Below are 24,910 nucleotides of genomic sequence, written 5' to 3' on the forward strand. Positions count from 1 at the left end.
TTTCAGAAGCACTGTTACAAGCTATTTATTAGAACTTCACTTTGACAATAAATAAGATATTCTCCAAGCAAAATGTCATTATTTAGAAAGTTAAACAACTGAAGTTTTCACAATGTTTGTTGTTCGTTCTTTTTAAATATGTACAGGATTTATTGTATTTTAAACACCAGTTCATCTGTAGCTGTACAACAGTAGGATGTCTTTCTTTTTACTGACACAGCAGGGGGCATGTCATCAAGACCTCCTCAATCGGGAAGCTGTGCGTGCAAAAGTAATTCAAAACCACATCGAGTTGAGGTTGGACAGTCCACCTGTTATGAATGAATCTCTCTGTTTATTAGACCAGATGCTGAACTCAAATCCAGATGTATGGCTTACCCAGAAGAAGTGTCTTTCAGATTTACCCTTTTAAACAACTAGTAAGCCACTTGATCCCAACAGCACAAGTTCATCACTTGTAGCCTCCTATGCTACTACACAGCTTGCTTTGCCCTCCACACAAGTGGCACAGAACACGTTTTTGTAAAGGATAATCATTTTCAGTGTTGTAAAGTGCAAACCTAGCACTTCAACTTACTGTTAATTATGAAAACGTCTTTTAGTTTTGGTAAAACATATTTGTATTTCTTCACTTAAGCACTCAAGACATTTAATATGCCTATAAAGTAATACTTTTAAGAGTTTGACATTCAGCGTTACCTTCAAAATAATGTTCCTGTTACATAAAGCACCAACTTTTCCCCATGTTTCCTCCTTAAGGAGGGTCTATGAAAGACTTTTTTTTTAAACATTAGTTCTGTTAAGAGATGTAATTAAAAACAAATAATTCTTATGGTTTGATCAAAGCCATGTTTCCAAAGCAAACATTATGTATTCTGTGCAACTTCCCATCTTCTTTAAGTGCAGAGGTGCAAGTCTTGGAGTTACGCAGCTGCAATTGAGTTTTCATCTGCTTGACGACCCTGAGGCTTTAAGAAAATAGGAATAGAGAGTTTTAACAGCCTTGATCTTCCGCATAGTTTATGAAACTAACTTCACAATACATCATGTGGTTCTAGTACACAAGTGTGGCACTAAGTCTATCCTTATTTCTAATGCTTTCCAGAAGTAGCACAAATATGGATGACAACCAACTGAAATTTGAGTTTGGCCTAGTGAGTATTTTGTCAAGGCTATAGCTCCTTATAACTGCCCTGTTAAATGTCAAGAGCATCTCCATACGCATTCAAACAACTTTACACAAGGCCTGGCTGATTAGAGCTTTGAGTACTACTGCAGTATAAAAAGCTGATAATGTATAAAACAGGAATGAAACTGAAAACTTCTTGGAAAAAGTTTTAAGCAAAATCAGAGATGGAGATAAAAAAAGTTTTACAGAAAAAAAGGAAAAATGCATTCTTAGAGCAAGGTGGTTTGAGACCCTGACAACTCTAAAGCAAAGAGATAAGCATTCTGAACCCTAAGGAGATTCAACAGGAGTGGTGAGAACACTGTGCTTTTGAAGAAAAAAGCATCTTGTATTGAGTTAAGACGACATCTCAACAGCCAATCTAGAAAAGCCACTGATTGACAACATATGTAAAAACTAAGTTCTGCCTATCTCTTTTGGCTGAAATAAAACTGAAAGAATGCCAGGCCTGTGTCCTAGAAAAACAGGATTACAGACGCCTGAACAAGTCCAGCTCCACTCACATAAACAAACTCTTCAGGTTCCTTGCTTGCTCAGAGTCTGACTAAGAAGTGAATACAATATTCTGGAGACTGCAGCAGAATAATAATAAAATAGTATTTGATTTTTTTTTTTTTAGAAGCACAAGATCTATTTGTCTTGTATGACTGAGCTGTCTTCAGATCCACAACACTTAAAGAAAATCTGGACAGAGTGATTCACTGCGAGGATATGTTTTCAGAAGTTATTTAGGGAGGTGTGGAATACTGCAGTGTTTCTGAACCTCAAATCACAGAGGTTGCTCAACCCCTATGACTGTAGCCTTTGAACACAAAACACTTCTCACAGTCTTACCTTCACAAAGATGTGTGTAGGTATGAATCGTCTGAGCAGCTGATTAGTGAAGTTTGGGAATCGCAGCAAGTTAATATGAAGAGATGGTAACTGTTGATATCCAGCCATCAGAGGATAGAAGTTGTATAATACTTCCTGCTGCGTGCCAGGAAGGATTCTTAACCGGATCTTAGAAAGGAGAAAAAACCCACAAACAGGTAAGTTCTGTGGCAAGCAACAGTTTACTATTTATGCTTCATTTATATATTATTCCCAACTTTTGTGTTGAAAAACTAAACTATGCAACTATTTTCCTCTTTTGGTTAAAACTAACAACTTACACTGAAAGACCATGTTACCTATAAATGTGACACAAAGAAGCCTGGCTAGGAGCTATGTGAGTGTTTGCCATACGACATTTGCAAAATGAATTTGTCGTCACTGAACATCAGTGCAAGTCTAATCAATATATTTTTCATTACTAGATAAACCAAAAGGGTTAGGAAATGTGACATTGTTATACCTGCTTAAGGCCAGAGAACATGAATGCGTCGCTGGGTTCCATTGACACCTCTACATCCTGGACTAAATTGGTCTTATTTTGCAGGTGATATCTGACAGGGAGGGATTCTCGAACTCGACCAAATGATGGCAGATCTTTAGAAAAAAAGTAATCTCAAAGTTAAAAAGCACATTTAAAACTTTCATACACAAAAAAAAACCAAGCCCAGGGAGCAATGAAAAATTTGCTAAGAGATAAAGTAACTAGGCATCTACAGCATTTCTCAAGAGATTGTCAAGAAAAAAAAGGATCAGAACCTTGTTAGGTTTTCCACTTACTCAATACTTAGTTACAAAGCCTCCCGACTGTTCATGCTATTCAGGAATGCTAACTAAAAAGTCACTTTGCTGCTGAGTATCTTCAGCTTGCCAAAACTATTAGATATTGTGATGTTTAAAATACATCAGGAAAGAATGATAGAAGATCAGTACAAGTGAAAACAAACTGAAGTCATAGGAACTGTGTGTGTGCAATGAGCTCTGCACCACTGCTCTGCTCTCGTGCAGGTCAAGTGCCAAAAGAGAAACAGTTCACCTGCCCACAAGCAGCTCCAGTTCCCCAGGCTTTCTTTCCTGGGAAGTGGCCAGGGTGTAGGTGGATGGAACAATTCTTGCCAAAGGCATCTAGAGAAACCCTACTGGGAAGGCTGTGTAAGTAGAGGTAATGTGGCCTCTGTGCTGCCACGCAGTACAGCTTAGTAGCTTTGAGTGCACATTCACACACCTAACTTCCAATTCTTTCCTACAACTGAGGAGTGAGAAGAGGGGCAATGCAGTTCAAATAAGGCTGTTTCTTTCACTAGGTCCATAGAATCCACCACTAATTCCCTGTCTTTTGCTACTGCAAATGCAAGGTACAAAATTTGATGCTGCAAAATTTAGCACTCATTTACCTGGGAAGATTTAAAACATTTAGGCAGAAGGTATATGTTACCAAGTTAACATTACCTGCTTTAACATGGAGGGGAATGCTCTCTACAATCACATGTGGCAGAGTGATGACTGTACTAACAACAGGTACACTTTCCACAGGTGAACTTCTGCAGCAGAAAAACAAACACATTGAGAGTTATGCAATGAAGTATTAAGTCAGTATGCTAAAAGAACACCACTTATACATGACTAAAACTAAAATTACAGCAATTTCAGTGGTGGGAGAAAAAATTCCCTTATATTTGTTTGAAGTGAACACAAGTGCCACTGCATCGAGATAAAATAGCGATAGGCAAGTAAGAACACTAAACTGCTCTATATTAAAAAACAACTAGAAGACAGTAATATCTGAGCATTTATCCTTGAAAACTGAGCAAATACAAACCCAGAGTCAAGGGAGGGAAAATATTTAGTTCTCCCATTTTAGAAGTTTGTTCATTTTACTATCTCCACATTACTACTTTGACTTGGCTTCAGGTGAAATATTTCACGGTTAGTGAAAACAGAGTGGAAGGCTTTGTAATTGACCTAAGATCTTACAAAGAATAAAGCTTCATGGAATGTTAAAACCGTAATCACTTTTTTTTTTTTTAAAGAAGTGAAATAGGTATTTACTCCAGAGCCTAACCAGGTTATTACTAAGATCCAAAGTCTAGACAGTCTTTGTTACAGGAAGACCCAATGCAAAAGAAAAGCCAAAAAACACCACCATTCCAAAACCAAACCAGCTGACTCTCTCCCCATCTGGACCAAGAGCTGCCTACCTCTTCCAGGAAATGATATAACATCCAGTTGCCACTCCACCACTATTAGTAACTGGAGGACATCGCAGGCAAAAGCACTCACTGGCACTCTCACCTGTCTGTAAAACAACTATCAGCAAGATTTTGTTTAAAATCAAAGCACAATCAATACTTCAGATACCATTAAGCCTAAGCAGTCAATATTACACAGACACAAACATTCAGACAAAGGTCTTGAAGTAATTTGTAAACTATACCTACACCATACATGAATTCAATAGACTGTAAAGTATCCCAACACATAAAATGGTGAGATATACAAATATATGATAGCTTACTTTCTGGACTGCATTGTGAAGATTTTCCATGTGTTTACAGAACAAGTCTTCACCAACTCAGAGTTTGTTTCACAGTTTTTTTTTTTTTTTGGCATGCAATAAATCAAACTATATATCTCTTCCACAGAAGATTCCAAAACATCAGCATGCTTTAAGATGAAAAGCCAATACCTCTTCAACAGAATTGATTTTTAAAGAAAATAGCACTAAGCAAATAACAATTAAAGTGATCTTTAAGACTTACAATGAAAAAAAGATATCAGAACAAAAAAACCTAGGCAACTGGATAGCTAGCATTTGAAATGGTTTGTATTTCCTGGCTGTTAGCTATTTAGGGGCAACAACTGGAAGACGTGAAGCTCAAGGTGCCAGAGCTAAAGGTGAAATATCATACTCCGATGACTAAAAGACCTGGGAAACCACTGATTTCTAGAACTACAGTCTTCCAAGCTCTTGAATACATAGGTGGGCAGCTACTCCACAGTTAGGCATTTAGGTTGCCTTGACTGCATTCAAAGTTCAAATAAAATACACATTCTGTCTATTAACTCAGACAAATTTGAAAACATTTTGTTGAAGGTCTTTAAATCAGCTCTGCTGTAAGAACTTTTAAAGCCAAACAAATGGAGTAAACACACTACCAAAAAATATTTTTACTTCTAATTGTTCTTTTTAGCCTGCTGTCTAGCTTTACATTTTTTAGTTTCATCCACGTGAAACCATGAACATGTAAAACTTCAGACTGAAGTGATAAACTGTTTATGATCAACAAATTATACAAGTTCATGAACAATGGAAATATTGCCTATCTTTTCAAACGTATATCTGTTGTTTATCAGAGGTACTCAGGTGCCTTCCTTTTTATCTGTTATATTTAGGATTTAGATACCACTTATGAAATTTACTTAGTTGATCAAGTGAAGCGGAACTACATTTTGAACCTTACTAAAGCAGTTTAAATTGTGTTCTGGTAAGTGAAGCAAGTGTTAAGCAGCCTACTTCTGGAGTTTGATAAGCAAATCCTTTTTAAGAAGTCATCTACACTTACTTTCTACTTACATAAATAAAACATCTTTGTGACAGAAAACCACCTAAGAAAACTTACCATTTTCCACATAAGATTCCAGCTGATCTACTGAGGTCATGGAAGCTGACAGCTGTAGCTGGCTGGTTACAATAGTGAGGGGCCAAGGAGAAGCACTCAGGATGTCTGTCATCAGTAAAAATGGTATATCTGCAAAAACTCTGTCCAAGTGCTCCAGCTGTCAAGACAAACACAAGACCTGGCTATTTCTCACTAAACAGGGCTTGATTATTAAAAGTGGTGTGATTCCATAATACCAACAACTTCTAGAACACATACCTTTGTGGAAACAAATTTGATGGCAACATCAAAAGGAAATACTGTTTCTATAGTTACAGTTTCATCCTGTATAGGTAACATAAGGAGTGAGAGAAAGAGAGGGAATAAGTTACATCCAGTTTCAGACCAGGCAACTAATGTCAAAAGGTTACTAATACAATTCTATTTTTAATCATCATTTTAAGGGTAGAACACATCTTTGGTTTTATTTTAATGTTTTTAAAAATATATTTTTAAAGGGAATAAACACCAACAATTTTTTAGTCTGATTACACTTACAAAGCTGCTCATCCTAAATTAGATTCCCATACTGATGATTTTGCCTCCCCACCTCCACTCCCCCATCTACTCAGTGTTTTTAATTGTCTTGGAGTTACATTAATAAAATGGAAGAAATATTTTTCATCTAAAGACTGAATCTTCAGCAAATGGAGAATCGTTATACCCTACCCGGTGGCATTTGCAGAGGATTTCTTTCCCTTCAACAGTCGTGTTGATCAAGTAAGAGACATAGACAAGAAACATCCTTGCACCAACTGTTCCACAACGAATGTATATTGGTTTTTCCAGCTGCAAAATAAAGGAAATAATATGAACCATGCTATACCTAAAATATATTAGTTAGGTCTAGAACCATCCAAAATTTTAGATCATCTCACCTGAACCAAGAGAGCAACAGTACAATGGATATTATTCTGACCATTAACAATCTCCTAAAGTGCATGACCTTAATCACAGAGTATAAGGACTTTCATTACAATAATACAGCTCCAGTTGCTTCCCTATTGATCATCTGCTATTTAACAGTGCCAGATAAGAATCGTTACCATGTAACATGATATAACCAACTTCTGATTAACTAGCCACAATCTCAATTTGGTACAGCATCTGCATATTTGACTCTCTATCCAAGTTGAATCACACTTGCTGATTATTATCAATTGCCCAGTAGCTAGTAAATTCTATTAACAGTTGAGATTAGCCTCTTTATTTTATATTCTCTCAGCTGTATCGTCAAAACCAGCATATGCCCTATTCCTAGATCAGCCAAAAAGGTGATCTAGTTGAAGGAATACCAAACTACAAGTAAACGTTGTGCAAACTACGCCATGAGTATCTCATTTATCAGCTTGGAGAGTGGAAACTAAATATGCTAAGAATGTTTTGTTCTTTGGTCCCATTTTCTTAACTGTGATGTAGAAATAAGGTCGTAAGCTTTCACCTTTTCCCCTGGTTGCAGATCTCCTACAGGAATATCAGGAAGCAATGCAGGAAAGGAGTCATCGCATGTATCTGTTCCTCGAAGAGTTACTTGAGTTTTCTGAGTCAAGTTGGCATCTTGCCCTAGGATTAAAGGCAGGCTTACATATCTATGCATATCCACACAGGCTTACAGTCACTGAAGCATATAAGCATAACTAAGAGTAGGACATCCAACTCAGAAAGCAACACACTCGGAATTAACATTGTCATTTGGTTAAGAGAAGCTTTCTGAAGTACAGACTGAAGGGATCTGACAGCACCTTAGGTTCATTAAATGTAGGGTTCACATCCTGCAGCTTTTTCCCCCCCCCATTTTATTTAGGCCAGAAAAAAACTAACAAGAAATCCTATCCACATATTCCCTACCATACACAAAACACACCATGACTATGTGATCCAAGCTTTGCTCTGTATTTTACATGAAGTAAACATTTAAGTTTCACAGTTCCGTGATTCTTACATTTTCAAAAGTACAACTTAATGGTTTAAAATTTTTTAAATTGTTATTCCATATCTGCATTGAAAACAGGTGAACAGAGAAAAATGCAGAGGTCTTAAATGACACTATTCTTCAGTTAAGAGTTGACTAGAATAATACCATTACTGCAATCACATTGGATAAGTTTTGAAGCAAAATAAGTCAAATCTTGCAAAAAAAAATTCAACTGCAGAAAATATACTATCTTCACTAGAAATGAAGTGTCAAATTCCAATTGTTTTTACTGTAAGATTAGCAAGCTCAGAATGACCTTGTGTATCAAGTGTTAGGATTCAAAGATCAATGGGGAGAGGGAAGGGGAAAAAAAAAAGATCAACTGTAACCCATTGATTTAGGAACCAAGTCCAAACATCCACTACCTTTAAAGATTTAAAGAACACCTCCACTGATTCAAAAGGGAATGTAGTTCTAGTTCAGAGCACACGTTGCATCCTATATGCTAGTAGTTTAAGATAATATTTTTGCCTTTTAAGATAACAACTACAGATAGGTATACTGATAATACACATTTAGTCTTCACATCTTGAAAACTGCCAGTAATAGCTGTACCCAGCTAACTGGAACATTAAGTATTTGTACAGTTTCCCTCTCACTCAAAGGAATATTGTCTTCTTCACTGTTCCCCAGACTTTGTGAAGAGAGGAAGGGTGAAGGGGAGGAGGGAAGGGTAGTGGGGGAAGAAGAAAACTCATAGAGACCTATTCTTAGAACATGATCATCAAGATCAGTCCCTCAGAAAGAAAAATAAATGAATGAAAAATCTCATGGGAAAATAAGAGTTAGATACTGAGCAAATTAAATAAGGGATTAGGAAAGAATACCAAAGCTTCCATGCTCTCTTTCACACTTCTAAAACCCCTCTTTTGAGGATGCAATGCTACTGACAAGCAGAGGTTGAGAAACCATAACAACTGAATGAGCCTGCTTTTTTCTTATCACTATTATCTCATATTCCCAACATTCACATTGGCTTGGCCCTTCATTACTGCAGAAGAGCCATTTACTATAGTTCTCCTCATTGCATAAAAAACAAGGAATCTATTAGGATATTGCTGGATTAAGGAAAATAACCTGAAATACCTGGCTTTAAACCTGCAGTAAGCTTAACATCTTTGGCCACTGTCTCCTCATGTGACTCGATAGTCACAACCAAACAGTACATTTCATTAGTCAGGGCAGGAGGTTCATGACGAAGCTGAACAGAAATGTTTGGCACCCTAGAAATAATCCTTTAGGAGAAAAGACTCAGTTATTGTATGTTTCTTAAATAATGAGTTTAAGCCTAGCTAAAAAGAGATTAAAACAGCCTATTGTTCAGAGAGTTCTGACAACTACTGGGCTATTCAATTAGGAGACAGAATATTTCTGAGAAGCAGCATGATGGCAACAACTTTAAAAATACTGACTGAAAGCCCACTAGAAAGCATTAATAGTTCAGGTTTTCTGCCAAGAAATAAGAAAGTACCCCCACCAACAGCAATCTGATTGAATTGTTTTGAATAGACCTAGTTAGGTGTTAGCCTACTTAATAATTATTATTTTCCAACAAAAGATACTTCGGGCGTGCATTTTTGTGAGTATGATGGCTCCTGGTTTGCACAAAAGTCAAAAGTCTGCCTAACAGAGTTAGATGAGGGGCAGAACTGAAGCCTGTTTAGCATGCTCAGAGATCAGGGTAAGGTTTATCTGTACCTCTAGCTACCTGGAAGCTCAGAAGTCAAAAAGAATTAAGACAGTATCTATCTTACTCCAGTTATGCAAAGATAGTTCACACTAAAGAAGTCCCAACAAGTACACCATCTTTTTCTAGACAGTGATAAGGACTTCACAAAAGACTCAAGGATAAGTTTTCACATTTTTACTTACATAGTGCTTGCTTGAATAGCCAAACTGTCCCAATGAACTTCATTATCCGGAAGCTTGGGTCTCCGCCTGAAGGAACGTGCTGCCTGCAGTGCTTCTTGAGACGAAGCAGCATCTCCACCTCCTCCACGCCAATTCAGAATCACACATCGGCCAGATTCGCTACCCAAGATCAAATCCACAGAGGTGATCTGATAGATAAAATTTGAACACATACTGTTAACTTTCCAATCTCGTGACTTCAGATCACTCATTGGGATCCCTCCAGTACTTGAAGGGAACATATGAACAGGAGGGGGAACGACTGTTTACATGGGTTGATAGAGATAGGACAAGGGGGAGTGGTTTTAAACTAAGACAGGATATTTCAGTTGGATATTAGGAGAAAGTTTCTCACTCAGAGGGTGGTGACACACTGGAACACGTTGCCCAGAGAGGTTGTGGGTGCCCCATCCCTGGAGGCATTCAAGGCCAGGCTGGATGTGGCTCTGGGCAGCCTGGTCTACTGGTTGGTGACCCTGCCCATGACAGGGAGGTTGAAACTAGGTGGTCAGTTTCTTTTCAACCCAGGCCGTTCTGTGATTGTAAGAACATAGACTTCTAACATAAGCATCTTAATTACACCTGTATATCACCAAAATACTTCTGGTGGCTTTCCAGACTGAAGCCACAACACCTCACTATCACGAAGTTTTTACTTAATAAAAACTAGAGGAAGAGGCTCAAGTGCGTGCAGTGTAATATTTCCCAGTTTTCTATTCTCCATAGTTGTGAACACACACAGACACTTTTCTTAAAAAAAAAAGAATGATGTACTGCACATTTTAAAAACTTGAAGTAATACTTAAGTTTTTTGTGCTTGCTTTAGTATTTTCAATACAAATTTTACACTTGCTTTTGACATTTGGTTTCAAGAATGAAGTTCAATCATTTGGAACTGCAGTGTCAGTCATAAGCGGTGTGAGATTAGAGATAGCTTTGTAGTTTTGAGTTCTGCATAAACATCAGTATGAAAGGTGTAAAATAAATTGACAAACCTCAATCTTCTTTCCTACATCTTCAGTTTTTGCAACGAATTTGAACGTGAACTTCCGTGTTTTACCAGGGACTAAGCACATCGTTCCTTGTGACGACTGTTCTAGGATATCACTTTTTTGATAGGCTTCTTCTACCACACAGTATTGGTTGTAATCCTACAGTGGAAGGATGGGAAATAATGTTGGTAGCTACAGACTTGAGATGTATGTAGAGAATAACGATAGCACAGCAGATATTAATGCTCTGTGTTACTGGATAAAGCTATAATGGTTCTTAATGTCTTTCACACTACTGAAGCTAGGCTTAGCAGGTACATCATAAAATTTCTAGTGAAAAAACTTCCATTACATTCACTAATGTAACTTTATGCAAAACTTTCACAAGAAATAGACACTGAAGTTTCAGAGGGATAATTTTGAACAGTTTCATAGAAGAACAGCGATACTATAACTAATCAAACTGGATTTGGGAAGCTAACATAATATCAATATAGTAATCAAAAGCGATAATGCAAAAAAGAAAAGCCATCTTTCCAACTGAACTTCTAACACAGGTTTTAGAAAGGCACTTTCAAATCATTATTTTTTGTCTGAAAATGCTAACAAGAGTATTCTACTCTTATCATAAGCTTCTATCACTGAAGTCAGAACTAAAATAGAATTACCTGATTATTGAAACTGATGCAGAGCTTAGAAAACCTGATAGGATGAGGACAATCAGCTCTTAAGTAAATATCAAACTGCACAGGGACATCAACATGAAAACTTGGAGCAAGGAATTTTGCTTTGCATTGCACTAGAATACAAGAAAAAAAGTTGTTAAACTACACCACTAAATTCCAGAAGCACTCTTTCCCCTAACTATTATAGATAAGAATTGTTCTGTGTTTATGAAGATGTGAAGCAGATCTGGCTGCTGGCACTGTCACAGAAAGCTAATTTTCAGCACTCGGTTGAAACCTCTGCAGAGGGGAAGAGAAGCAGATATTGAGCAGAAAAACAAAGCCAGGACATTTAACTACACTTCTGCAGGTAATGTTCTCCCACACCCTCTTCCCATGGAAGGCAGTGGTTTGAACACATTCTGCTCTTCCCCCAGAGTTCTATTTCAACGCACACAAGAGCAGAAATCTGTCAAAAACTAAAGGTTTACTACTTTCATCATGTATAAAGGCACAGATGGCCACAGTTGGAAACCGAGAGGATTTCTTTCTCCCCATCAAGCATGAAGCTCAAAACAATTGTTTTCCAGTAGTCTACACTGAGAGTAAGAGATCACTGGTCCTCCCACTGTTTTAGTCATTTAGATGTGGAACAGTAGTGCTGGCAAGGGTTATATTTCTGCTGACTTCAATATACAGAGTATATTTTCTCCTAATTAGTTATTTCAAAGACAACTACATTGATGTTCTTTAAACTTTCTGTAAATTTGCTGGAAGACTCATTACTTACCAAATGGTATGAAATCTTGGACCTCTATTGTAAAAACATTACTGCCTGCCAAAGAAACACGATCAGACCACAACTTCTGTGATGCTTTCACTGCAGCAGCATCACAATCAGGTTCAGGATCAGGGCTCTCATTCTGTATCCAGACAGAAGGTTAAAAACAAAAATAGGTTACTAAACACTGTTCTTCTTAAGAACATGTGGGAGGGTAATAGGAGATCTGCCACTTACCATTAGAACTTTTATCAGATTTTTTTCTATTCGAGATTTCTGATCATCTTTAAGAGTAGATGCTAGCAAACAAAACAAAACCAAGGATTACAATAGAGAAACATGTCATTTTACTATTTAAACTTTAAAATAAACACTTTTTGCTTGAATTTTAGAAAAAAATGTTCTGAAAAATAAATCCTGCCCCCCCCAGATTTAATGTGCATCCATGAAGTACTTTGCTTTTTGTAAGTTCCTCCATTTCAAGTGTTTCCACTTATTTTCATTAGAACAAAGTAAGATATTGTTTGGTTAGAGCAACATTTCGTAACGTTTCTTGGGATTTTCCCCCCAATAAGAATATCTACAGCTTCTTGTTATTGTCATTTAAAAACAGATGAAATAGAGAACAAATAAGTCTGAAAAGGGAAAAGAAACTTGGAGAAGGAACTTGGAAAAGATTGGAAACAGCAGCTCAAGGCAGTGACAGGAAGAAAAAGACCAGTTAAAAATAAATGGTCTTCCCTTGAAAAACAAAAAGGTAGCTTTGTTTTAATGGTTACTCCTTAATATTAAGTAGCATAGCATACCTAGCTAACAGAAGATGAGAAGCCATTTCTACTGCACCTAACCTAAAATTGGTATTAGTTTAATCAGGGCATGCAAGGGTTATTTCTGCAATGTCAAGTAGCAGCTACTATAGAAACCAGCTACCATGTAGCTAGCTTAAGCAATACTTTTTCCCTGAAAGATACTATACGCATATTTTATCAACAGAGTTCCAGTAAAGATTTGATGAGCATATTTGTGATTTTGAAGTCCAGGAAAAAAAGCCCTGGCTTTGTTATTTAGTGGAAAGCACATTTTTCTTTTTAGCTGTATTAAATTTCACACCTGCATCCCCAAAACTCAAGCATTTTCTATTATTAACAACAATATTAGCAACACAACTTCCAGTATTAAGCAAAGCTCTACAGCTCAATATCCTGATGGGGTCTATCTGAATTCACTGAATTGTTTGGTAGGGACCTTAAAGACAAGTTGGAATATCTAGTTCTACCACTGTGCTGTGAGCAGGGTTGCCACCCACTAGACCAGGCTGCCCAGGGCCCCATCCAATCCAGCCTTGGATTTGATGGGATGGGGCAGTCACAGCTACTCTGGACAGTCTGTTCCAGTGCCTCATCACCCTCTGAGTAAAGAATCTCCTCCAAGTATCTGATCTCAGTCTAGCCTCTGTTAATTTAAAACCTTTACCTCCTGTCCTATCACTACATTCCCTGAAAATGAAAACTTCCCCATCTTTTCTGTAGGCCCCCTTTATGTACTGGAATGCCACTACAATAGAAGAGCATGAAAACTCAGTTTTCTGCATACAAGATCAGAAATCAGTACAGGCATATATCTATATACACACACACACTTTTGCAGGCTAAGACAAAGTAATAGAAGCACCATATCTGACAATGTTTTGTCAGACTTCCACGCATATATGTACTTTAATTTTTCTACACAGGCAAACTGAGTACGTTTCTGAAGACAGTACCTCTACCCAATAATTCTAAAGAGTACGTTATATAATCCTTTATCTGGGCCATCAGATATGAACACTTGAGAGCTGTTGTCAGTATGGAAGTGAGAAGGGTCCACCATCCTTCACTGCGATATTCACACATAACGTAGTCCAACAGCCTGCAAAGTATTAAAATTGAGAGGAAAAAAGTTATGCACTCCAGTATTTTATGACACTCATTTGTTATCATTAACACACAAAAAAATCTTTACTAAAACAAACACTAGATTAAATACAAGTCAACTACTTGTATATGGAAGCATACATTCCACTGAGCATGAAATTACCATAAAGAAATATGTTGTATGTATTTTTTATTTCTTGGGAAAATTATTCTAGCCTGAAAACAGGAAGACTCATCTGTCACTACACAAAGAACAAATAAAATAACAGAACAGACAAGTCATAGACCAGCATTGTATTAGAAACACACTTCAGTGCTGGCTACGCTGCAAGCTTCCAGGAAAGCAAACTAAAGACACACAAAAGCCCCTTTCCAGACTGAGGAATCTTAACACTCCTCATGCTATGTTTATTCTTCCTTCTATGTCCGGCTCCCTTCAAGGGTTTCAAGGATCTCCAGCCAACAGACACAAATCTTTATCAGGCAAACCTGTACATCTTACTATAGCTTTAATGCTGAGTAATTCTCACTTAGTACTCACAATGCAGAGAAGGGATTTTATTTAAAAAGTTTCTGCACACCTACCCACAAAGGAGTGCTTGTTTAAAACTCACCCTTGTTCACACAAAAAACTGGCTTCATACAAATTCATCTGTTTATCCTACCCTATTTTCCCCTTTTTGTAACTTCCAATTAGCTAGTAAGAACACTAAGCATTCCTTCTAGCTCAAACATACTTTTTAGAATATGTTATCTTTGAAACGTAATTAAAGAAACATTGAGGAGCTCAAACTTAATATGATCTTAGCTCTGTTTCCCCTTAAAAACACAAAGCTTAGGAACTAAACAAGACACCTTCAGAAAAGACAGTAGCTGTACACCTCAGTGCTAAGCTTTCCCAGCTCTGTAGTCATTAATAGGAAAAAATGACACCAGAAGGAAATCCTTCTGCTACTTATTGTGTTATATAAAACAAAAATTAAGTCCAGTTATGTTTTCTGTTTCTTTCTTTTTTTTTTTTTTGAATTCTGTAACTTCAGAGTCATTACTCTGTATTAATTCAATTCAGAAATCATTCCTGGGGGAATGAGACAGTACTGTCAGTGAGCCAGAAGTAAAGCAATAATAAAGACCTGGCCAAAAATGTAATTTCCAACCACGATTTACATTGGAAGCTGTCCTATTCTAGCAACTGACTTATCACATCTCCTTTGCTTTCTTCAGTAGAAATTGCGTTGATACACTTCAAAGCTTATGCTTTGATTAAACCCAGGTACTAGCAGCATCTCAGATAAGCTCCCAACATTACACCACATCAGTAAGACACGACAACTCAGTGAGAAAAGCAACGTGTAGAAGAAGCAATCAGGGAAGGTACTCACTTCAAAGCTTTGGCGTAATCTTTAGCAAAGTAATATTCTTCACCCATTTGAACCACTGTTTAAAAAACAAATGAACAAGAAAGATGCATCAGACTAATGCTGGAAGCCCTTGCAATGTGAATTTAAGAGATGCATCTGACTACTTATACTCACTCAAATGACTTTTCATTCTTGGACATTTGTATTTCTTGAACTGCGCAACAGCATTACTCAACAGGGTAATTATTAGCTCCTGACAGATAAAATTAATATTGTTATTCATGTAATGTTAGAGTTAGGTCAGAAAAGACTTTTAATAGAGTAAGACTTACTGAGTGAAGGACATTTCTCTCTTTCAGCTGGAGGGATAAAATCCCCATCTTCTCCTTTTCAGGATCAGAAAGATCAAAGCCTGCATAAGACAGTGAAAAATCCATGTCACTGGAGTTTTTTTTTCAGGTCCAAAGGGAACTGTTTTTGTGGTGAGACATCTAATACAAGATCCAGCGAAAACACACTCAAATCCTTAAACATTCTGTTTCCTAGGAGATGGATACAACACCAAGGACTTAAGAACTCATCTCCCTTGTTCTAGAAGGCAAGGTCTGGAAGAAATATCTTCTATTTTGCTCAAAATAAGTGGCCTGAAGCTGTGTTTTTCTGTTCTTGATTAAGACAGCCAAGTCTTTAGACTGCATTTATTAACGTTTATCACACGTTAAAAAAATTGTAGCTCCTTTCCTACATTATCTCAAGTAAGAATTCAAGCTCACGTTTCAAGAGACTGCACACCCTTGCCTGAATGCAGAATTATAAACAGCTGAACAGGTAAAGTTTCTCTTCAGCTTAAACTGTTTAACCTTGGCAGTAGACTTCAATATTTTTAAACAGTAACACTTGAAGGTAAAACAGATCAGACTCAAGTACTTACAGAACATGAAAGAAAATCTGTAGAAGAGGACAGTGAAAAAGTCACAGTGCGCAAAAGGCAGAGGAATAAAGAATAGGAGACAACACAGACAGGGAGAAAAGGAAGGCAGCTAAAAAAAATTAGTCAACCATAAACATATATATATATATATAAAATATATAGAAATATATTCATATTTATTCATGCATATATATGTGTGCATGAATAAATATGAATATAAGTTTGAACTCCAGATAAAACTACTACTTTAGCAGGAAAAACATAAATTCCCTTCTTAGAAGAAAATCTAATCATGATATCCTCTCAAATCAATTAAAATAGAATCACAAGTTTTTCCAGAAAAAAAATTATCTACAGCTGACAAGAACAGTAGGAATGATGAATTTACACTGTTACTTTTGCTGTACCCAGTTCTCCAGTGTCTCTTTCCCAGGAATGTATCTGCTGCAGCACACTGATTACAGGTCAGCAATAGAAACAGCAGCAGCAGTTCAGTATGGCCTAAGGAGTTTTGCTGAATACCTGATTCTGCATAAGCCTGACATTCTTTTTTATATTTGTTGGAGAGATCAAACATTTCCTGAGCTTCCAGTTGACATCTGGTGATATGACATAGAATGTCACATCACCAGCTAACACAACACTGAGTTCTCAGCCCTACATCTTGCTCTGTGGAAAAGGGATTATGTGCTTATGTCTATTAAGTTAGCTGGTAGGGTCAGTGAGTCAAAGTGTTTGCCAGAACTCAACAGATACAGAACAGCAAAACATACTTAATGTTCCCTGCCGCCATGGTCTCTGCCCATAGAAGTCAAGCACTCCAGTCTGTGTTTCCAAGGGATCCGGGTTGGGATATACCACAGAGGACTGTAAATTAAGCAAATATGGTCAGAAAAAAAACAGGTTTATACTTTATTTTAAAGCACTAAAAATGATTTGATGCTTCAGTACGCAGGCACACAAAAGGAGCTTGCTTTAAAACTTAACCTGGCAGTCCACTTGTAAGAAAAAAAATACTACAGTGTAAGTACAGAGAAGTATACTGGAAAAATAAAACAGTAAGGTTTTATATACCCAAAGGTATTTTAACTATCTTAGACATATGTCAAAATAATTTGTAGTACGATAAATACTAATTCATTTGTTCATGACTAATCTTTCCAGTATAAAACGTTACAAGTAATTGCCAGTAAGCATCTGAAAACAAATCATCTTTCCCTTTTTTTTTTGTTAACATGTATTACAGAATATCCTGCTACAATCTGAAAATATAACATTAGGTAATTCACTACCTGGTTAGCCGCAAAGCAATTTTTCCCCTCCCAACTTACATCATGGTTACAAAGCATACTTGCTAGTTGTTTCCGCTCCTGAGCATAGTAGGCAGCTTGCTGGTAGTAGAAACCTGGATTCTGAGTTTGAATTGCTGTCAAGCCCAGTTTAATCGCTTCATCAAACAAGTCACCAAAAGCCTGAAACCTATAAAAAAGATAGGTAGATACAGAACAGCAATAGGAACCAAAAGGGGCATTTCAGCTAAAAGTTCTGGTTAGTCTTAAGACAGACAATGCTTCTGTGAACTTATGCATTTAGGTTCTACAGCTGCATTTCTGTCATACTATGACCTTTCCCTGTGAAAAGGTGGCAATAATCAAGCCAAAACAAAATCACAGCACACAGCTTTTATGAACAAGTGCACCTCTTTCTTATGTAGAGAGTTCAGAGTTTATCTTACCCAGACAAAACAATGAGCTTCAAAAAGTTATACATAGGAGGTAAAACAAACATTACTAAGCAAAAAACATACTGTTTAGACATCCAGGCAGCATGCTCAAAAGCCAGTTCAGCACTTCCTATCTTTTTCTTGCATAAGTCTATGTGCTTCCTAAACTGAGCAATTGCATCCAGTGGAGTATTGTGTTGAAAACAGAGGCGACAGATCTAGAAGAAATCAAAAAACACAAACAATACTAACTTAACACATTTCTGAAGAGTTCAAATAGCACAGGAAAGAGGAATTAAAACAGATGTAAAATGAAACCTGAAACCATGAGGTTCTCTGTTACATCTAATGTTATTTTTGTTCCCTTCTCCCTCACACAATCAATGGAAGAAAATTCAGCCAATTCAAGGTGGACCTGTGGAGCCACTAGAAAGAACATTAACTTCAAAGCCTGTAATTACTTCAAGAAAGATCATGGAATTTGATGGAGTCCAACCTCAGCATCATTTCAAATGGTATAACAGTACTGCCTCATCTAAAATGCCCCAGAATGTCAACAAAGTATGCTCTGATTCTTAAAGGATTACTTTCAAGGACTGCCTTTCTCCTCCAAACGAGGAGTAACTAAACTACCGTGGTTTAAGTTTATAACAAAAACACTCAAGAAACAAGTAACTCTTATTTTCATTCCCCCTGCACAGAGAGAGTTAAAGGTGTTTAGTCTTCAAGATGACTGCATCTCAAATTAACTGTAAATCTTCCAGGTACTCCTTATCTTCAGCTAAGGATCCTTCTGTGTGGAATTCAGTCTTTGCGAGTCTGAGCATAACTGGTATCCCATTGATGGCTGTTTCTAAACTACCTCCTTAAAACAAACAAACAAAAAAACCAAAACAGAACACTAAAAGGTTTACGCATGAAGGATGCACTAAGAAATTATTTACTTATTTTAAGTACAGGCTGTCAAAGAGAAGAATGCTTGTTACCTTGTAGTTTATAAATCCTGCCATGGTCTTGATTTCCAGCATGTTTGTTTCATGAGCCCTTAATTCATGTACGAGATTATATGCAGTCCTGTAATTTCTAAGTATAAATACTTAAATTAGAGTTAATTCATACAAGATAAAACAATTCAAGAACATGATTACTTACATCAGAAAACAGTCTAATTGGAGTGTCCTTCCCAATTAAGAAGGTATCCCTTACTTACACATTTAACTAATTTTGCATTTGAGAAAATATCTAATGCTAAGCTATAGACTGATAATTCGGGGTTGAGAGGATGGGGGAAGATTACACAAGTCTTACTTGAGAGCATTCTGTGTATCCTGTTTCAGCTCACTGAAGAATGCTATTTTGAACTGGTGTCTAACAAACAGAAGCTGCAAGACACAACCAGCATACATCATTCACAATCATCCAAACATGTTTCTTAACTACAAAGCAGATACAGTTGATAGTTTCAAAGGCCTACAGAATAGAGCCATTGACTTCAAAGACTGACTGTGCAATTATTTCCTAGTTCTCCATGCCATCATGACACAGCAGTAATCAATCTACAAAGCTTCTTACCCCGGAAAGGGGGAGAAGCTCTGTAAAACTCAAGAATGTTGGTTCAGAGCACAACTGTTGCATCCCAACTTCCAAAACAAAGAGAGGGAGGCTGGCAACCTCAACAGCAGTCGTGCACTTAAGTAAATATTTGACAAATCAAAAAGTAAAAGCTAAACATCAAGTCAAGTTCAAGTTTGAAGCTGGTAATGATAGGATTTCCCACAGCTTGTTAAGATGTTACATTCAAATTGGTTAAATCACATAGATAATTGTTTGTTCTTTTGAAATCAGAGAACTTCATTTTTGGGCTATGGTTCTTCCTTTAAGATGTGAGGAAGATAAAAACTGCAGCAGAACCAATCAAAAATCAAAGTTTATCTTGCAGAAACAAAAGCAAATCAACTCTCTACACCAAGACAGAAGGACTCTTAAGCTGGATGGGGGCAAGGAGTGGAATAAAAATATTTAAGCAACAAACAGCCCTTATTTTCCCATTTCAACATGCAATTCAACTTGCATAATATTGCAAAAATGGAGTAACATTACCTGGTGAGTGGTTTTGTTCAAGAATTCCTTATGAGATTTGACCCTTCGTATTTCTGTATAATAGTAAGTCTGGGCATGCTCATAGAATGCGTTTTCCAACCTGCAACAAAGTTGTTCATAAGTTTCACTAAGTTTCTCTCACATACTCAGAAGTTATTCAGATTCCTTGTAAGGTACTATAAATCGTGCTTATGTTAAGGTTGGCAAAAATAGCTTGAAATATTACTACAATCTTCTGTAAGGTACCACACACAGTAAGCACATGCAGATGAAAACTCTTCACACAAAACCTCACGGAGACATAACACAAAACAAAGTAGCTTTGAGAGCCTCATGTATTGATTTCTAGCACAACAATCTCTAATACTTAAAGTGACAAAGTCCAATGATAAGCTGTCAGGATTTTGCAAGGCAGTAGAAAATGGAGATCCCTCAGTCAAAGCAAGCAAACCTTGCAGAGGTTCCTGATGCAAGTCTTAACAGATCAAAACTTTTCTTGTCTGGGCTAGATAGGGGAGGGAGGAATAGAAGGCAAAAGGCTGTAAAGGGTAAGAAGATTATGAAGGCACAGACCAGGTTTCCTCATTCTATCCAATCAACAACAGCTACCTGGATTATAAAAGTGATGGTGAAACTTGTGCCTGCAAGATAAGGAGCCTAATGACAAGTCACAGGGGAAGAAGAGAGACAAAAAGGCCCAGAGCACTGAATACAGTACAAGGTGAAAGAGGACCTAAGAAGTATATGCTGCACAATCAGGACAAAGACTAAAAATCAACCAGAGCAAGAGAAGACCAGAGAACAGGAGAGAAATGCACTCAATAGCAGGGCCACACATAGGGAATAAAGGATGAAGTACCAGACCCGTGATTTAGCTGAGAAGGGATGACTACAGGCTAAAGGAGATCACATCTCACGTTCTATTCGCCACACAACAGAGAAGATGAGGATGGAAACAAAAGAATGGAGCACTGAACAATGACTATGGAGTTCAGACAAAAAAAGGAAAGCATGATAAATTAAAAGTGCCAAGCATACTTATGTTAGCACCATACAGCAGCTGTATAAGACAAATCAGCCCACAGGGAATAGGAGAGTTTTTTTTTCCCAAAAATAAGTATATTTTACTACTACCAAAAAATGTCAATTTAAGATGTCCATACAACCAGAATCAGAAACTCTGTACATGAATATATACTCAATTTATTTTAAATATTTGTGAAGAGCTGTTAATTCTTAACGATATAGCCCTACCTTCAAAAAGCTGGAGACAGTTATGAATTGCCTTGGTTTGAGCTTGTGTTTTTTTTCCCCTGTTCTGTTATTTGAAAAGTCTTGATAATTTATTTGAAGCTATACACTCTGTATATGCTAAAATAAAAAGCATGATGAGTGTAAAAAATGACAGAGACAGTACTTGCACCCAGAGAAATACTACTCAGTACAAATAGAAATAGATATCTATACTGCCAGGAAGCAGAAGTGGGGAGGAGGAAAAAAAAAAGTGCAAGTGTTTGCTAATAGAATTATATCTAACAAAACATCTGCGGGGAAAAAATATTTAGAATCAGCACTAACAAAACCATGAAAGAAGTAGAAAAGTCTGCTTTGCCTTCATCCGATGTGAAGAGGGGAACATTTTGAGATACTTAACAGTATTTCTTCGGAAGCCCACAGAGCAACATCTCCAACATCACAACTCAACCTCACTTAGAAAGGGGGAGATGTGTGGGATTCATCAGGTTGCAAAATAACGGGAAGAATTCCAGCAAACAGATGAAACATTCACTGCTGCTCTACAGCAAGCATGCCACACAGCCATCATCTGAACCTATCAACTCTCATCATCTCCATTGCCACATAGAGCAAAACAGCGATTTACAGTCGCTTACCTTATAATATAGCCAACGAGATGATCAGTGTGTGGAAGCACAAAGAGGGATTTTCCAGAAAGGTCACAAGCATTACATAAAGCTGCTGCCCTCTCTGATGCAATAACATCTTCCCCTAGTGAACGCAAGAAAATCACAGGTAAACACTATGTGGTGCTGCAATGTCAAGTGATCTCTAAAACCCTGATCAGTGCAAGGTGCAAGAAAACCTAACACAAACAAAATAAAGGCCAAATTCATTCTTAGTCCTTTCTGAATATTACGTGCTTCATCCAGTGGACCACATTACACAAACCTTCTAGGAGTGGTTTATCTAGCAACAAGGTGTAAAGATGACTATTCCTTTCCTTAAATTTCTGAACTGCCTCATAGCATTGAGTATTTTCCACCTTAAGAAAATAATGTCTTGCCTGACGCTGTAAAGTATGGGCCTAGAGCTGAAACAGTGGTTCTAGAAAAACATAAGGTTAAAACACATCAAATTTCACAGCCCCACTTTCACTCATGTTTTTCCTCTACACTCCCCACTTAGGATCTTGACATTAAAAGGCTTCTTCATTCCTATGTAAAGAACATTGGATTTTCTTCAAATCCAGAGAAGAGTAGCAGCCATCTGAGAAATACAGTGACTTCCCCACCACATCCAAAGTTGGTTGTAGGAAAGGATGATTCAAGATGTGACTTCTGCAGCATTTACCTCTTCTAAAAAGAGCTCTTGCTCAGAGAGGGAAAACATAGCAAGCATCACAAATCGCTGAAAAGATTCAAGAATTCCTCTACTAATATGTATATATATTTTGCTTAACTTCACTCAAAAATGGCACTCAAAGAATACTCAACAACATACCAAGCACAAAAGCACTTCCCAATGCTAGCTGAGAATGCATGCATGAAAATCATAAGCTGTCTTCTCTTATGCTTCTAAATTTCACTGATTAATACAGAGTTCAACTAAAGGCTTCTTGAATTACTCTCAGTTCTCAGTGCTTTTAGTTTTTCTTGATCTCAAGTAAGCTTTAAAATATAACTTACTACGAAAACACATTGTCATGTGTGTTATGCTAATGAACCATTTTTGATACATAGAATCAAGAGGTGGACCAGATCTGAGAGTAAGTAATTAAGGATGAAAGTTTCACAGGTTTAATCAACTGCACTTAGCACCACCTCCCTGCAGACTCAATGTATTTCGTGTATGCAGATGACATTATATTAAGAACTGCATTTAATGCAACAAACTACAGTCAGCCTCCCTGAAAAAGGAGATAACCACAATTACATACAAAGCTTTCTAATACCTGGAGGTAATGGAGTTTTCTTCTGAATTAAGACCACGGCAACTTTTGTATTTCTTCCTTGCAAACTTTGCCTAGAATAAAAATAACACAGTTCATTAAGGCTTCACTTCACATTTGTGAATAATCAGATGAAAGTTCCATTTCAGTCTACGTGGAAGCAATGAGAGCACACTACATAAGAAATCAAACTGAACACAATATGCTACATCATCTACAGAACATGGTGCTCACCTCTTCATTAAGATAGGAGAGAATAATGTACTGAGTTTAGCAGATATCACTTCAGAAGCTGTTATTACTTAAGTGACTTTTCCAAATAAGCCATACAAAAAAAGTGCCTTTACTTTTAGCTGTACGTTAAAAAGCAAAACTCAATATCCTCTTAATTTGCGTATAAGATTATATATTTAAATGTTTTAAACACAGAAGACTCCACAATTTACATTTCATCAATAACTTATAGCACCTTACAGAGGAGACAGAGCACTACCTGACAATTTCAACCCGAGTGGCACATTCCGACTGCTTTTCTTTCCACTGTGGCTCATCCCAGTCCAGTTCATAGAACACCACCACAAGTGCAGGAACTAAATTCAGGTGTTTGTTCATCCAACCCGTCTTTAGGATCCCTTTTGGAATATACCACTCGTAGGAGGTCCTCTGGAAACATCAAGGTTATTAGAACAGGCTACTGAATCCATGCACAATCCCTCTTGGTAGAGGGGAAGAAGAGAAACTGGCAGCATATCCTTGGCATTTGAGGCTACGTTTATTATCTTTCTTTTAAAGATCCTTCCCCTCAAGCCTTTTCTTCCTATCAAGTAGGACACACCTCACCCCCCAGCAACAGGGGGCCCAGTGCTGAGATAGCATCAAACGACCGACAGCAGGTACCAGGCAGACTTAGCAAAAAAGGTTAAGCACAGAACTGGGGAAGCATACAATGGTTTGGGTTGGAGGGGACCTTAAAGCCCCACCAAGCTCTGCCACGGGCTGGGTGCCCCCCACCAGCTCAGGCTGCCCAGGGCCCATCCAACCTCGGGCACCTCCAGGGATGGGGCACCCACAGCTCTGCGCAGCACTGCCAGTGAAGAAGGTACTCTTCGCATCCAATCTAAGTCCCCCCCTCTCGTAGTTCGAAACCCGTGGTGCTGTCACTGCGCTCCCCGATGAAGAACCCCTCCCCATGTTTCTGTATGCTCTCTTTAAGTACCGGAAGGCCCGGAGCCCTCTGTTCCCCGCGCCCAACAAGCCCGGCTCCCTCAACCTGCCTCCGCGGGACAGGCGCTCAGCCCTGGGAGCAGCCCCGGCCTCTCGCTACCTTCGTCCGGCACTTGGGGTACTCGTGGTCGCCGGGCAGCACTTTGAAGGAGATGGGGACGCGGTCGGCCCTCCGGTTGGCGCAGAAGGCATCCCACACGGCCCGGTGCACGGCGTTGTACACCACGTCCAGGCCGGTGAGGGTGACGAAGGCCATAGGCCGGCAGCATAGCTCCACCGGCAAGTCCCACTGGCTCGGAGTCATCCTGCTCCCCGCGGCCCCCGGCCGAAGCGGGAGGCCGAAGCAGCAGCTGGGGGCCCGGCAGCCCCGGCGCCAGCGACGATCACGGGAGGCGGGGCGGGCCGCCGCCTCAGGAAGCAGGTGCC

The 24,910-nt window shown here is 38.2% G+C and overlaps 1 protein-coding gene across 2 annotated transcripts; it reads right to left on the minus strand.

Moving 5' to 3' along the window:
* Window positions 1-24,878, minus strand: TRAPPC11 (trafficking protein particle complex 11). Of its 2 annotated transcripts, NM_001031536.2 has the most exons (29): window positions 24,585-24,878; window positions 23,754-23,923; window positions 23,264-23,334; window positions 21,966-22,080; window positions 20,074-20,173; window positions 19,282-19,355; window positions 18,960-19,056; window positions 18,058-18,191; window positions 17,582-17,729; window positions 17,024-17,117; window positions 15,652-15,731; window positions 15,494-15,572; window positions 15,341-15,395; window positions 13,808-13,953; window positions 12,283-12,344; window positions 12,055-12,187; window positions 11,268-11,398; window positions 10,603-10,758; window positions 9,569-9,756; window positions 8,783-8,931; window positions 7,163-7,284; window positions 6,391-6,510; window positions 5,941-6,006; window positions 5,683-5,839; window positions 4,261-4,369; window positions 3,512-3,603; window positions 2,526-2,659; window positions 2,024-2,191; window positions 1-968 (listed from the first exon to the last, which is right to left on the minus strand). In NM_001031536.2, exons 1-29 carry the CDS (start codon window positions 24,786-24,788, stop codon window positions 924-926), a joined length of 3,399 nt encoding a protein of 1,132 aa, NP_001026707.1. In that variant the 5' UTR covers window positions 24,789-24,878; the 3' UTR covers window positions 1-923. The 2 variants fall into 2 exon arrangements, 1 of the variants encoding a protein (NP_001026707.1); XR_005859137.2 differs by lacking the exons at window positions 1-968; window positions 2,024-2,191; window positions 2,526-2,659 and having other exon boundaries at window positions 5,683-5,864.
* Between the last annotated feature and the right edge of the window lie 32 nt (window positions 24,879-24,910).

Source organism: Gallus gallus, chromosome 4, assembly GCF_016699485.2.
Source record: "Gallus gallus isolate bGalGal1 chromosome 4, bGalGal1.mat.broiler.GRCg7b, whole genome shotgun sequence".
In the NCBI taxonomy this organism is placed as follows: domain Eukaryota; kingdom Metazoa; phylum Chordata; class Aves; order Galliformes; family Phasianidae; genus Gallus; species Gallus gallus.

What these genes read in the sequence shown, in the direction of transcription:
- TRAPPC11 (NM_001031536.2), bottom strand. Translation starts at nt 24,788, where the DNA reads ATGACTCCGAGCCAGTGGGACTTGCCGGTGGAGCTATGCTGCCGGCCT. An exon ending in GAAAACTCCATTACCTCCAG is followed by an intron (nt 22,081 to 23,263) that starts GTATTAGAAAGC and finishes TGCGTTCACTAG; the next exon opens with GGGAAGATGTTATTGCATCA. An exon ending in TCCCCTCCATGTTAAAGCAG is followed by an intron (nt 2,660 to 3,511) that starts GTAATGTTAACT and finishes TTTTTTCTAAAG; the next exon opens with ATCTGCCATCATTTGGTCGA.